Genomic DNA, 14,370 nt, shown 5'->3' on the forward strand with positions numbered 1-14,370 from the left:
TTCAACATACATGAGTTTAGGGGCAGGTATTACTTTAGGCTATTCACTTTGACGATGCAATGTCGGGGAGGGGGAGAGAAATTTTAAAATGATAAAAAATGACTGATATTAGTGTTGAATCCACATTTTTTGGGGTCGCTGAGATGAATGGTGACAGTTTTAATGCCATGGCCCGCAACATGGGGAGGGGGAAATATATATTTATATTTATAAATGATCGAAAATGACCAATATTAGTGTCGAATTCATGGTTTTCGGGATCGCCGAGATGATCAATAATATTTCCGATGTTGTTTAAATCGATGCCATTAGAAACGAGAACAGCATATTTCACGGGTATTAAACACATGAGATACGGAGTTGTGCATTTAAATTTTCATTTCAACCCAGCGAAGCGGGTAATATATGCTAGTATTAATTATAAAAGGAATAGTGAATTTTTAAATTAAATTAGACAATGAAATTAAACGAGAGGTTACAATTTTTTATTGTTATAAATGATAATATTTAATTGACTTAATTAGCTTACAAGGTAATACAGTATAGTTTTTGTAATAATATAATTATTTAACTATAAACATTCAAAAAATATTAAGTTTAAAGCCAAACATAATATGTTAGCTTAACCATATAACAAACAATTTTTAAATTTACTTAATGCTAAGTTAATTATAACAAAAATAAGCTAAATACTTAAACATTTAAATTTTTACCTGTCACTTTCAAAAACCTCGTAATAGCATGCAAATCAACAGTTAAAGTTTTTTTTCAATCATACTTTACCTTATTGCAAATCCTGCTTAAGTTTAACAAAACAATACAGTAGTTTTTTATATTTATAATATATTTTTTAAAAAATATTTTAATGTTTAATGCAAAATACAAAATTTAAAATGCAAAATCCAAAAATGCAAATTTAAAATAATTTTCTTAATTGCAAACTTGGTAATTTTATATAAACTATTGTCCTTGTTTGCCTTAATTATTTTTCCGTTTCACTTTGCCAAAAGCCGTTATAAAAATTTACGAAATCTTAAATAGGTCCTAATTACATTTTCTAAAAAATATTGTGTTATCTAACAATGTAAAAATAAGTATTTTTAAACTTTAATTTATTCTAAAGTTTGCTTTCACCCTTTTTGTAATTTATTTAAATTGTTAATTACTATTAAAAACATTATTATTTAATTACAAGTAATTTTTAACTATTTTGCTTCTGCTTCCAGCAATTTTTTAATTACAAATACTATCCTTGTAATTTTTGAAAATAATAATTTGCACATATCCAAAAGCTAAATATTACAAAACATTTCGTTCCATTTTCACCTACCAAATTGCCATTATAATTTTTATAAATGAAAATAATAATTTTTAAATTCTTAATCATGGTTTTATTATAGTAAATGAGTATTGAAACCGTAAGTAATAGTAAATTTCAACCACTTTTAGATTTGATAGTGTGTTCCTGGTTGTGATGGTATGTACTTCTAATAGCCTGAACTGTTTGCACGTGATAGCGTAGACATGTATCGATATCTAAAATCATTTTGTTCTATGCAGATAAATGCTGAAACTGGAAATGGTTTATTTTAACCACTTCTGGTTTGAATAGAGAATTAACTTAGGAGGTGGAACCTATTATTGGGACACTGAATAGGCAGAGAATCATACAACTTCTTTTTTGACCTGAAGATTTCTCATTTAAGACAGTAGAAATAGCCATTGACACTACAACCCTCCGTAAATTCAGAAAACTAATCACATTTATTCTTTTACTTTTTCTGAGAATATAGTTTTTACTTCGAGGGATATTTAATATCCTACTGAAGATTTAAAATCTAGAAGTGTTCTCAAAAGTTTAAACATTTTCGGTCATTTTAAGTTGGGTTGTTGTAATTTAACGATGCTAAGCAATCATTGTAATCTTCTTACCGTGCGTTAGTGTGGGTGGTTGTTATATAAGTTTTATCACTTGTGAACGCTTATTGATCAAGAAACTTGAATACAACTTACTTAAGTATGCAGTTAACTAATTAACAACTAACAAAACAAAAGCAATTACTTTTAATGGTGGATGGTAGGCAGAGAATTAAAAAAAATAGAAAAAATAATAAAAAGGGAAGGGTGTTGCAAAGAAGTGGAAGTGGTGTGGGTCGAAGAGAAAAGTTAAACTTCGATAGCCACCAATGTAAGAAACATTTTACAACAAACAATTGCAGAAGGTAATTAAAGTGTCTTGAACCGAAGAAGGAGAATAGCAAACTGTGAGCAGAAAGTTTTCAAATTTTCTGAACTCTCATAGGATTCTCTTTTGCATTGTTTCCAAATTCTCCTTCGAATTACAATAGAATTGGCTAGAAGGAATGGGAGCAGACCAATAAAACTTTGGTTCGATTTCCTTCTCATTATTCTTAATGCGTCTTTTACTTCGTTGCACAGGAAACTTTGTGATCATGCACGTTTCTTTGTATTTATTACATATTTATTTATTTATTTACAATAGAAAATAACCCTCCGTTACTGTCATACTATTTGTTGTGGTTTTAATAAGGACTCAAGGTGTTCTTTATATCCACATGACATAAACATATTCAAACTGAGATCTGCGGAACACAAATAGTTTTCGAGATATGCTGTTGTGACAATCATTACGGGAGCTTTAATTTCTTATATGGAAGCGGAGTAGTTTTTTTTTTTAATATCCAAAAATGATAGTTCTATGTTGCTATATCTACATTGCATACATCATCTCTCGGGTGCAGTCTGGGGAGGGAGCAGGGTAGACGATGTCACAAGGAGACGCCCGCTCCCAGATCTCCCTCTAGCGTCGTAACTGCATTGTGGTCCTCTTAGATTGAAGATCAGTCCAAAAACAAATAAATAGAACAAGTGAATTGTGAATCACATCTGTGTAGTTGAGAATTATACAGAATAGAACATGTGTGAATTATACAGATAAAAGATAATACAAATTCTGATCCTTTTAATAAATGAAGGTTAACAAAGCCAACTAGGGTACCGAAAGCATGAGAAAATGAACTTTAAAAGTTCGTAGCTTCAATACTATGGGATGGCTCAGTGGTAGAGCGTTCACCTCTGGTGCTTGAGGTCCCGGGTTCGATCTCAGCCACCGCCAAGTGAACTTTGTGGTGGACAAACACCGTATGTGTGGGTTTCGTCGGTGTTCTCCCGTTTCCTCCCACTTTCTTCATTCCACCATTTCATTCATTATTCATCATCACCGCCTCCTTTAGCCTAACCGGCATTTCATTTCAATACTATGGGACCTACAGTAGTCGGGTCAAGACTTTGTTTAGGAACTAGTATGTGCCCAATTCAAATATCCATGTTTCAGAATCCTGCGCTACTTCCGCAAAAATTTTTTATAGAGGTAGTTGGTGTGTACTTCAAATTATATACCCATAGCCAAACTCGACCTATAAAAATTGTTGCGTATCATAGGATTCTGAAACATGTATTTTTGGAGGGATCTTGTGCAGATGCAAATTTAAGTCAGCTTTCTGTGTGTTTCGCCAAAAATGCTTAAAGGAAATAAATAAAATTCATTCACTCATATCTTACTTTAAAATGATCTACCTACGCATGAGTTTTCCTAAGGATGTGAAGTAAGTCCTTTGTGGGTGCGAAATAAGTCTAATATACTATACGTTTAATCGACATCTTTTGACTGGAGGCAGATAGCAGTTTAATCTTTTGCAAGGTTTGTGTTTACAGCAATTCCACCTCGCTTATGTGAAAGTTGTGTGAAAGTGGGTGAAACACATTATCTGCAAGGATTCATATTGGGTGCATACTTTCAGGTTGTGTTGCTTTTGGGGATGATAGAACATCAGAGTATCATTCGTTCTATCATCTTTAAAAATCAGGAATCTACTCTTAATAAAGGACAATGGAGAAGTATTACATTTGTTTAAATTATGTAATTTATAAATTACATCTGATGGTCATACGTGTTTGTGTATGTGCCAGGGGCACCTATGAGGGGTTCATGGTACAGGTGTGCCATTGTTATTTTAGGGGAAGATGCGAAGTAGTGGAGCTTGTGCAGATGATTGTACATTTGCAAGATAAGAATGGGTGATTGGGCATTACGTCGAATCAGTCAGTGTCAGGGGAGAAATTACTGATTAAAAACTTTTAAATCTGCATTTTAAAAGTTTTCAGCATACGTGATCAGAGTGACACTCCCGGACTCTATTTTGTTGTTGAGGGAGGGGGCAGTACGTACCTGTGAATTGTCCCCCTAGAAAGTACCTTTCTGGTGGGCCCCTGGGTTGCAGGGCACTGCTTATTTATAGCCCAAACTTTATAGATTATTTTATATACATATGTTTTCTATTTCATTTATTGCTGTAGATTATATTGTAACTATTTACTTTCTAATCAAAGTATTTTTCTTTTTTTTCTTGCAGGTGAAAACGTAGAAGTACTGAAAGATTCCTTACACGCTTTACTGGATATGTTCAGGCTACCGCTTGAAACATTGCCTTTAATATACGTCGTTCTGAAGGACGCTCGAAGCGACGTAAAAGAAGCATCGAATAGGATCATGGAGGGTGTGTATCAATGCATGAATCAGGGCATTATTGCCCCCATAGGATAGAACCAATGGAGTTACTTATTATACACTGGATATGGATATATAATAACAGCTCTCAAGAACATAAATATATTACAATAATAAACACACGATGAAACATATTTTATGCAATTCAAAAGAAAAGGAAAATTACAAGTCTTATATAACTTGCAGCATAATTATATTAGGCACAAGTCAGATCAATTGAAAAAGGAAAGCGTATAAAATATTATCAAGTACAGACAAAGAAAAAAATATTATAATGTACTATTCCTTATGCAATAAGCAAAGATCATTACATTATTCAGTACAGAAAAAATAAAATTACTATAAAAAGCTCAGTCAGATAACGAAACAATCCCGTTAGAAAATTTTATTCAGTGCAGAGAATTGAAATAGTTACTAAACTATATAGTTTTGTTAAAATATAAACGTTGACTTTGAATGAATAGCAATGACTATTTAATACCAACACTGTTGACTGATATTGCTGAGACAGTTTTTACAAAACGATAAAAAAATGTCTCCTTCAATGCATAATGGAAATTTTTGAATCTACAATTGGAAAGTTCAGTTAGGTTTCAGACCATGAATAAAAATTCTTTTGATACTATGATATATCCAAAGTTATTATGATAAACTTAGCAAATCAGTAACGTAGGCCTACACAAAACAAAACTATTTTTTTAAATAATTATCATCAATTCAGGAATGCTTTTATACATATATAAAAATAAAGAAAAATAAGTATACTTTTTTTTAAAAAAAAAGTGGTAGTAAGTTATAATTTAACAATCTTAAACGCTGAAAGAAAAAAAACTAAAGACATAGACCAAGATTTAAAAAATATATAATGATAAGTTTTCAAGAAAATCATGTTTCGTATACTTTTGTCTTTACCACGTATTATATTATCAAAGATACATATCTTATAAATAGTTTGTATTTTAGAAAGTTTATTTATTTTGCTATCTTATGATAAACATATATGTTTAGAAATAAGAATACATTGCAAGAATCAACATATGCACAATTACTTCAAAAGGAAACGCTAGTTTTAAAAATACAAACATATAATTAGTGAACAAATGCAATTAAAACAATACAATTGACTTTTTTAATGCTGCATTTAAAAAATGAAAATGAAACATAGATAGATGCGTTTTACTGAATATTTTGAAAAATGTTTAAAAATAGACGGTACTTTAGATATTAATCTTATTTGACTTTGGTAGAATATTTAATTATAAAACTATATTCGTAATATAATTTTGACAATAATTTATGTATCCTGTATGTCTTCTCTAATATCACTTGAATGCTAGACTACAATTATTAATAGATAGTAGATAGTATTAATTAGCAAAAATTTCTGGTAAATGACGCATTTTTTCTTAAACTATATTAAACAACCACGGATAATATTAATATATTTAGTCTGTATCTAAAATTGCAAGCTAAGAGAAGCATAAATTCAAAATAATATTTAATAACAATATTTGCTTCAACGTTGAGCAATAATTTATGTTGAGCTGTGGTACATGTACAGGAAGACTTACTTAATCATATAATTTTATAAAGTTTATTCTTTGATGTGCTTTATTTTTACTTATTTTGAAACTATTGAATAACGCGTTTATTTTCTAAAATATAAATTTATTCATAAAAGTATGGAAATTTATTAAAGAATATTTACTATTACTCAGGAAAGTTGCAACCATATTTTAAAAACTATACATTATTACAACTTTACATGAAGGAATAGAAATGGAAAGATATTTGTATGAAAGATTTTTACCAGATTGAAGCTGGCTGGTAATAACTACGAGTAATACCACATTCCAGAAGTATTGTTCATGGCAAGATGAAAATCTTATATAATGGTAATAAAGAACAGCAAAATACCATATGAATAACATTCTTCAGATATGTTTGATTCTAAGTACCCTTGTAAAATATCTTTACGTGTAATGTGGAAATAATACAATGGAGAAACAGTAAAGAAATGTGATTATTATAGTGTGGTTGTATACATATATGTTGAAAAGAGCATAGCAAATTCGAACTTAAATTTTACTGGAATGGAAGGTGATGCTAGAGAACAACACTGATAATGAATTGAAAAGAAGACAGAGGATACATCAAGCTGCAACGTCTGACATGAATATATTATATGTGCATACAAATATGCATAAAGTGATAAAGCAAATCGAACAACTACATGCATCCACACCATGTATGAAAATGACAGCACCTATTAACTAAGCACGCGTACGTTATATTAAAGAAAGTGAATAATCTGTGTTAACGGATGAAAGAGAAAAGCCTATCCTAAAATAATCAACATTCAACAGCACATGATCAAACGGAAGCAAAGATCATTCGCAACATGTATTACGAATTCCGATCCTATCACAGGTTACTTGGAACTTATGAATACTTTGTATGTATACGTCACACGGAACAAACATCCATCTTCATAAATACATCTTTGCAAAACAACAACAAAATTTTTTATCATTTCCTGTCTGTTTTGTTTATATCCTTTCATCTGAAGCGTGAAAATAAAAATCAAATAATGGACACCGAATAATCAAGATAGTACCCAAGAACGGATGTTGATCACAGAATTCTTGTCTCAGAAATACTTAATTGTATTTTCAGTATTCCTAGTAAAAATGTTTAGAGAATACATCTTTGAAAAAAATCTAGACATGGATCTGATATGAAAAAGAAGGTTACAAACTTAAATACGATTGCTCTAATTTTAATATTTAAAAAGTAATTTTACTGAACATTAATTAACCAGTTCACATAATTTTTGTTGTGAAATGCATGTACACAAAAGTATAAATGTCAAAATATCAGATTATGGATCTGTATTAAGAGTATTTTAATTATCCACGTATATATTATTTCATTAATATAAACTATTTATGAAGCTAGGTTTTTGGTAAATTACACCAAGCATAGATATAAAAAGGAATTCTTCCACGTTCTGCTAATAATCGGGTAATATTCGAGAAACTGATTATCGAAAGTGATTTTTCTGCCATTACTTTTAGAATGCCTTATTCATATTTAAATATATAGAAGATATTTAAGTATATGATGCAAGGCAAAGAAGTTGCTCTATAGGAATTTGATATTTATATTTTGGATATGAACTGAATTACTATAAGAGAAACAATATACTAACATCCAAAGCAAGTATTTTAAATATTTTATATTTTTTGAAGAATGAAGAAATTAATTCATAAAAACGAATAATTACTTCAAAGTAGAACTTTCAGCAATATTATTCTTAAAATTATTGTGAAAAATCAAAAGTTACCACAAAACATGTTACAAATGCTTGTGAAATCAATAAAATAAAATAATAACATTAGTTGTTTGTAAAGTAAAAATAATAATATTGGAAATTTAAAATATATTGATGCATTATATTAAAATTTTATTGTACGTCAAAAGAGAGAAAAACAGGAAATGAAAAAATAAGGAGTTTAAATTCGCAAATGATAGAAAAGAAGTAATATATAATTCAGTGAAAACTAGGACTGAAATATAGCAAAAAAAAAAAAAAAAAAAAAAAAAAACATTAAGAAGCGATAAAATTCAATACGATTCTATGAAAATGAATAAGAAATGAAATTCAATAATTTTTAACGAATCAGTTAAAGATTATTATTATAAACGAATGATCAAGTCGAAAAGAATCTGGAGACAAATATTTCTTTAATAATGGATAGTGCAGATAAATATTACATCTGCAGATAAAGTTTATGTACGTATGTTGCTATGGTTTGCTTCTTTACCTTACTAGAGACAAGTTTTTTCGATTTTCTAGGATTCAATATGCTACTTTGTACATTATTGTCAATATATTTCGAAGACTGGACATTGTCTTTACTACTTTGAACAGTAAAAATTCAAAAACGTCAAAATGACTACGCAACCGAGAAATAAAATATGAAGTACCCTTTCTTACTGTTATAAGTAGCAAATGAATGAAACTACCAAGATACAGTGGTCTGCAACGATGAACGTGTTTGCTGAGGAGGGGAAGAATAAAAAAATTACTATCAAACTAGCAGTGAGTGTTTAAATGCAAAGTTAAGGAAGTTAAACTGTTATTTATGTACTAGAATTGATAATGCAGCTTATATTAGTGGGACAAAATGTAAAGATTAGTGGTGAACAATGATTTTTTCCTCTAAAGAGTCACACAATTGCAGATCAAATTAAGAGCCACAAGATGAACATTATCTAAGGAATCAACAGAAAGGAGTAATGGATAACCAGTGAACATATAAAACCACCGTGAAAAGTAAAAGAGATGCATAGAAGAAAATGACAATATGAATTGAAAAATCGCTGAGGAAGAATAGAAGTATCCACATCAAAATACTAAAAATATTAAAACCAATGTTATAAAATAAAATAAAAAGGAAGATACTTTAAAAAGTAGGTGAATATTTTGAAAAATTATAGAAGTAAAACAAAAGAAAGATATATAAAAAGAAATAAGAATCAATTGAAATAATGGAAGCCACTAGAGCTTTCAAAACGACTGTTATATGAAACACAGAAGAAAAAAGTCAAATCTTGGTAGCAAATAGTGTGTATTTAGTATCTAAGAAGAGCAAAGTTGCAGATTGAAGGCTTCGTGCGAATAATTGTATATGATTACATAAGTGTTACGTTTACTAATAATCAGGAGTTATTTGCGTCTCTATATATGTATTCCTTGACCTTCACTACAGTGCACCGAAAGCAATTGCAGTAGTTACGTAAGAAGTGTTCTGCAGCGAACGTTAGGTAAAATTGTACAAACTTGTTGCAAAACCTAAATGTCTAGCAATGTAGTCAGGAAATTAAAGTGCCTTTTGCGTACATCTGTTGGCATTGTTCGCAATGAACCTCCTAGCTGGCTGCCTGCCAATAACCTTAAGAAATCTTCACTTGGATTTGTTGACAGAAGCAAAATGATGGTGTTAGACAAGATGCAGACAGCTTTCTTCCTTTCTCTCGTCTTGCATTTTGTAAATGATCATTTGCTCATTCTGTGTTGATAGAAATGATGTGCAAAAGTACGAAGCTACAGTTCTCAAAAGGATTGAAAGTTGCTTGAGTTCGTTGAAACATTCAGAAAACAACATTGTAATATACAGTATATTCGGAACAAAGAGAAGATTTATGCACTGGTCAAACTGTAAAACATTCTGCAAAATAAGTTCCTAGAAACAAAAGTCGATCTATCGTGTTCAGATTTACATCATATAAAAATTCATTGTAATGTTACATCGATGAACGTTAACAATAACAAATAATATTGACCTGAAAAGAGTAGTAAGTTCAAAGCTTTCTTTATAGATTACATCGAAGTGTTGGCTGTATTTTGGCTTCTTTCTTTACTCCCTAATTATCCTAGATACAACAGTAGTCGTACCGTGCACTACGAAAAAAAAAGCATTTACTTAAGTGGGGTTTCAACCCCAATCAACAGCAGTAAATTTTTGATCTACAAAGAAAACGTACCACGTTTCGTGAACACACCTCTTCTTGTTCTTGGTGAAAATCACCTGAAACATTTTCTTTGACTGAATTCAAGTTGAGAATGAATTTACCCCTTATCCGCAAGTTCAACTCCATCTCCCTGAAAAGTTACAATGAAAAACCAAGTATCGTTGATTCATGAGAATCGAATAACCTCTAGGAATTGGGTGAATAAGATTGGGTGAATTTAACCCTTTTCCCCTGACTGATTTCAATCCCAAGCAATAGGTTCATTGAAAGCCGAAAAGAAGTTACCTCACCACTTACCGTTGACTAATTGGGCCCCCAAGGCGTAAGGGCGATTCTTAAATCATAGTGTATGTTTCATGAAAGGCAGTTAAAATATGAAATTTATCGCGGAAAGTCTTTTAAGACTAGGCAAATTCACCACATTCTTCTGACTGATTTCAACTCTCAAAATGAGGGAATTATGAGTGTCCAAAGAAAAAGAAACGAGTTTATATTTCATTATTTTGTTACAATATTTGTTTGGATTATTGTTTAAGATTAGATCAAGTGTAGAACAAATATTTTCCTTGTAGTAAGACTAAGTTACAATAATGAAACTATAAAATGAAATCTTACGTGTAATTCCTGTAGATTGAAAAACTATTCTGACTAGGTCAACCCTTAACTACTCTGGTGAAAATAACTCACACTTACATTCCGGTGAGGTTTGCCAGACCTCAATTATTTCTTTCACGAATATTGAATTTTGTTGTTCTTTTAAAATTGCAGTGATGAACAATTTCCTTGATCTCTAATCCTTGTTTTAGCATTTTCAAGTAAGTCGTAATTTCACACACATACTCCAACAGAAATTTGTAAAGTTTCATGTGTGTAATTTCATTCCTGTTTGAAGATAGGCTAGCTGCAGAAGGTAGCTCCTTCTCTGAGGCCAATGGCATCTGTTGTGTCATTTTGAGAGATCTTTGTATAAAACATGTGAAATTTATAATTGCGAAAGTAATTATTTAAATTGAGTTTACCATTCACGACATACAATAAAAAATAGTAACCCCCTGCTGGGGTATATCTGGCCCCAAGTAACTCATTCCAAAAAGTCAGGGTACTTGTGTTTCTAGCAATACAACTAAAATTCACGCCAAACTATAAGAGTGGACAACAAATCAGGACTATCTATTAACTAACTTAGGAAGGAACAAATGAGGACTTGTGTCTGTGAGACCTCACCAGACTAGTTAAAGGTTAAAAGAGACTGATAATAAACTAAATTATTGACGATGAAATAACTGCGACAGTGATATAAATATAATCCAAGAAAATGGACGACTGTCTCCATTAGGTTGGGATGACCGTAATGGTCCAGTGCTACAGAAATGAAATAATTTATTATTGAGTCTTCAGGTAGTAATGTCATTAAGAAAACTCCGGATGAATCCTATTCTGAAGGCTCTTAACAAATAACTACACCCCCATCACTTTCTCTGAATTTTTGAACAATATAACGATTTTAGAAACTAGGCCATTTAATAGCGTTAAAATGCTATTAACCAAGATAATGTATTAATAAGTTGTCTGTACGTAGTTTAGAAGGCTTGAGTGTTTGATAATAGTGACGTGCTCTTAACATTTTGATCTCGAAAGCAAGTCCCAGAACTTTATTAATATTTTCAAAATACCACAGGGTTTGTTTTATAAATTTTCAGCGTTTTTGACCGTCTTCCCTAAAACTTAGAAAGCGGTGTAGTGTGCCATTTGTTCATGTTTCTTGAATTATCATAAATCCGAATTAATGCCGAATTTCAAATTTTTGTAAGAATTTTGCATGTATGCAGTTGAGTTATATTACACACTATCTAAGGATGTATCATTCGAACTTCTTACGTCCGGTATACACTTTTTAACAAGTTAGTAATAATTCTAACATAATTTGTAAGCATGTTAAGGAAATTCTTGTCGTAGAACGTGCAAATTACAATAAAAACGACGGACAAGGAACCTTAGTTATGCTTATTGTATACATCTGCTGTATCACAACTGAACAAACTTATTACTGTTATTATTGAAAGAACACGAGCAGCTGTAAATACAACAAAGGACAATTGCAAAGGAACAAAATATTAATTTAACAAATCACCGTGAAAAAGCAACAAAGTAATTCTGGAAAAATAAAAGAAAATTAACAAATACCTATGGAAAGAGAAAAGCAACTAGGTAATTCTGAAAAAAGAAATATTTTAAAAATAGCAATAAATGTATCTGGAGAAAGAAAAGTAACAAAATATTTCTGAAAAGATAAGAAAAGTTTAACATATCTCTCTGGAAAAAAAAATCAAAGAAATATTTCTAAAAAAATAAATATATTACCTTAACAAATCTTTCTCAAAATGGAGAACATAAACAAAGTAATTTTGAGAAATAAAACTTCAGCTTAACAAATTTACGTGAAAAAAGAAAAGCATCAAAGTAACCCTGGAAAACTAAAAAAAAAAACAAAAAAAACAAGGGGTAATTACATGATATTGTATATGTAGCAAAATGATTTGTATATGATATATGCACAATTGCAAAGAAGAATAACACTTCGTAAATATAATTTTGCGAAGAAAGTGAAAGTACGCTTACTTTCTGAACGGGCCAATGTGTCGCAGGTAGATCATGGAATATAGGATTATGTACTTCAATAACCTCGGCACTTGACACAGTTACTATGACGCTCCGATCGCATTAAATCCAAATAAAATTATTGGAATTAAGAATAGAGAAAACCAATATTAAAACTATTGAACTTTATAAAAGTACTGCTTTTGGTCATCTCATACTTCATATAATGTAAAAGCATACATTTTCAACATTATACAGAAGAAAAATTCGTTCAATAGAAATTTGTAAAAAGTGATTCATAATGATACATCATTATATAGTCGAAAACAGGAAACGAAACTATTGTCAGTGCCTTATCAAAATATACAACTGGCATATATATGTTCATTAGAAAACATTGTAGGCTTAATTTCCTTTTTATTGAGGTACACTGAAATTCAGAACTTAATTATTTACAATATAAAACAGTATTTTAATTAATTACATATAATTTTAATACATTTGAAAAGTTTCGTGCATAAAGAGTAGTATGAATTTACTAGTTCGAAATATGTACTCTATGTAATATGAACGAAAAGTGCTTATGAGCGAGTACATTATTTTCTGAATCGTGTCGCTCTTCAACTTCAGACTTAGAGTTTATATAAAATAATACGAAGAAGTATCGTATGTCTTTCAAAAGACATGACCCATTATTAAAACTATATAACTAAAAAAAAAGTAACGATATAAGAAAAACTCTTGATTCAACGAGGACTACAAAAAGATGCATCTCAAACCTACCTTATGATGCAAATAGGAAGTTAACCTATGTTCAACTGAATTTGCAATTAAATGGTAATGAATATCTCCACTAGTTTGTTCACCTCACATGATAACTTCGTGGATAAGGTAAGTACAACATTTGTTACATATTTATATTTTCCAAATAATAACATCATTTATATTTATAATGTTCTGCACCACATATACTGTAGACACAGCTGCTACGTGATCAGTTTGTTTGTAACTAACACAGTTGGGAGTTTATTTTAGCGCTTTCTTAGTATAATAGTCGATGCAAATGGTTTAGTCAAAGGAAATAAATTGTAGTGGCAAAATTTAATAGTTCTGAAAGAAGGAAAGTATTGCATGTAATACTAACACCAACATGATATTGCTGTTTTGTTTTCCTGTTCGTGGTGTTCTACACTCATTCTGTCATGTTTTTACCTTTCTTCACTTTTATTGCTTTTATTATTTTAGACATTTCAAATTTTAGTTAACTAATTACGTAAGTGTTTATATGGTAAGTTGATAAGGAATACATGAAACTAATTGGTCTAATGACAAGACCAGAAAAATATCAGGTGAATTGAAATATTGACCTAAAAATATTCATCACATTCAATTTTGTAACAGAATACGTTTAGTTTTCTAGTTCTGTTTATAATATTAGTTTTGTTCGTAAGAACTTATGGACGGTACGAGACGGTAAGTTTTATAGTTATTTCTTATTATTTCCTTTCAAAGATAGAAATTTACGGTGAATTAATTTAAGCAATAAAATAAAAAAAAATGTAACAATGTATTTATTATTTACATTTGGTGAAAGAACTAAACTATATTTTAGATACACATGTTTGATGTGGGGAATTTTCGAAGTA

General features: G+C 30.3%; 1 protein-coding gene across 2 annotated transcripts in view; it reads left to right on the forward strand.

The window, feature by feature from the left end:
- Nucleotides 1-14,370, forward strand: part of LOC145664348 (uncharacterized) — a 506,205-nt gene that overhangs the window by 294,761 nt on the left and 197,074 nt on the right. For both annotated transcript variants that reach the window (XM_081730966.1, XM_081730965.1), the window contains exon 2: nt 4,434-4,577. In XM_081730966.1, coding sequence (XP_081587092.1) covers nt 4,434-4,577 — 144 coding nt within the window. The remainder of the gene's footprint in view (nt 1-4,433; nt 4,578-14,370) is intronic.

This window comes from Thermobia domestica, chromosome 11 (assembly GCF_964235325.1).
Source record: "Thermobia domestica chromosome 11, izTheDome1.hap1.1, whole genome shotgun sequence".
Taxonomy (NCBI): Eukaryota; Metazoa; Arthropoda; class Insecta; order Zygentoma; family Lepismatidae; genus Thermobia; species Thermobia domestica.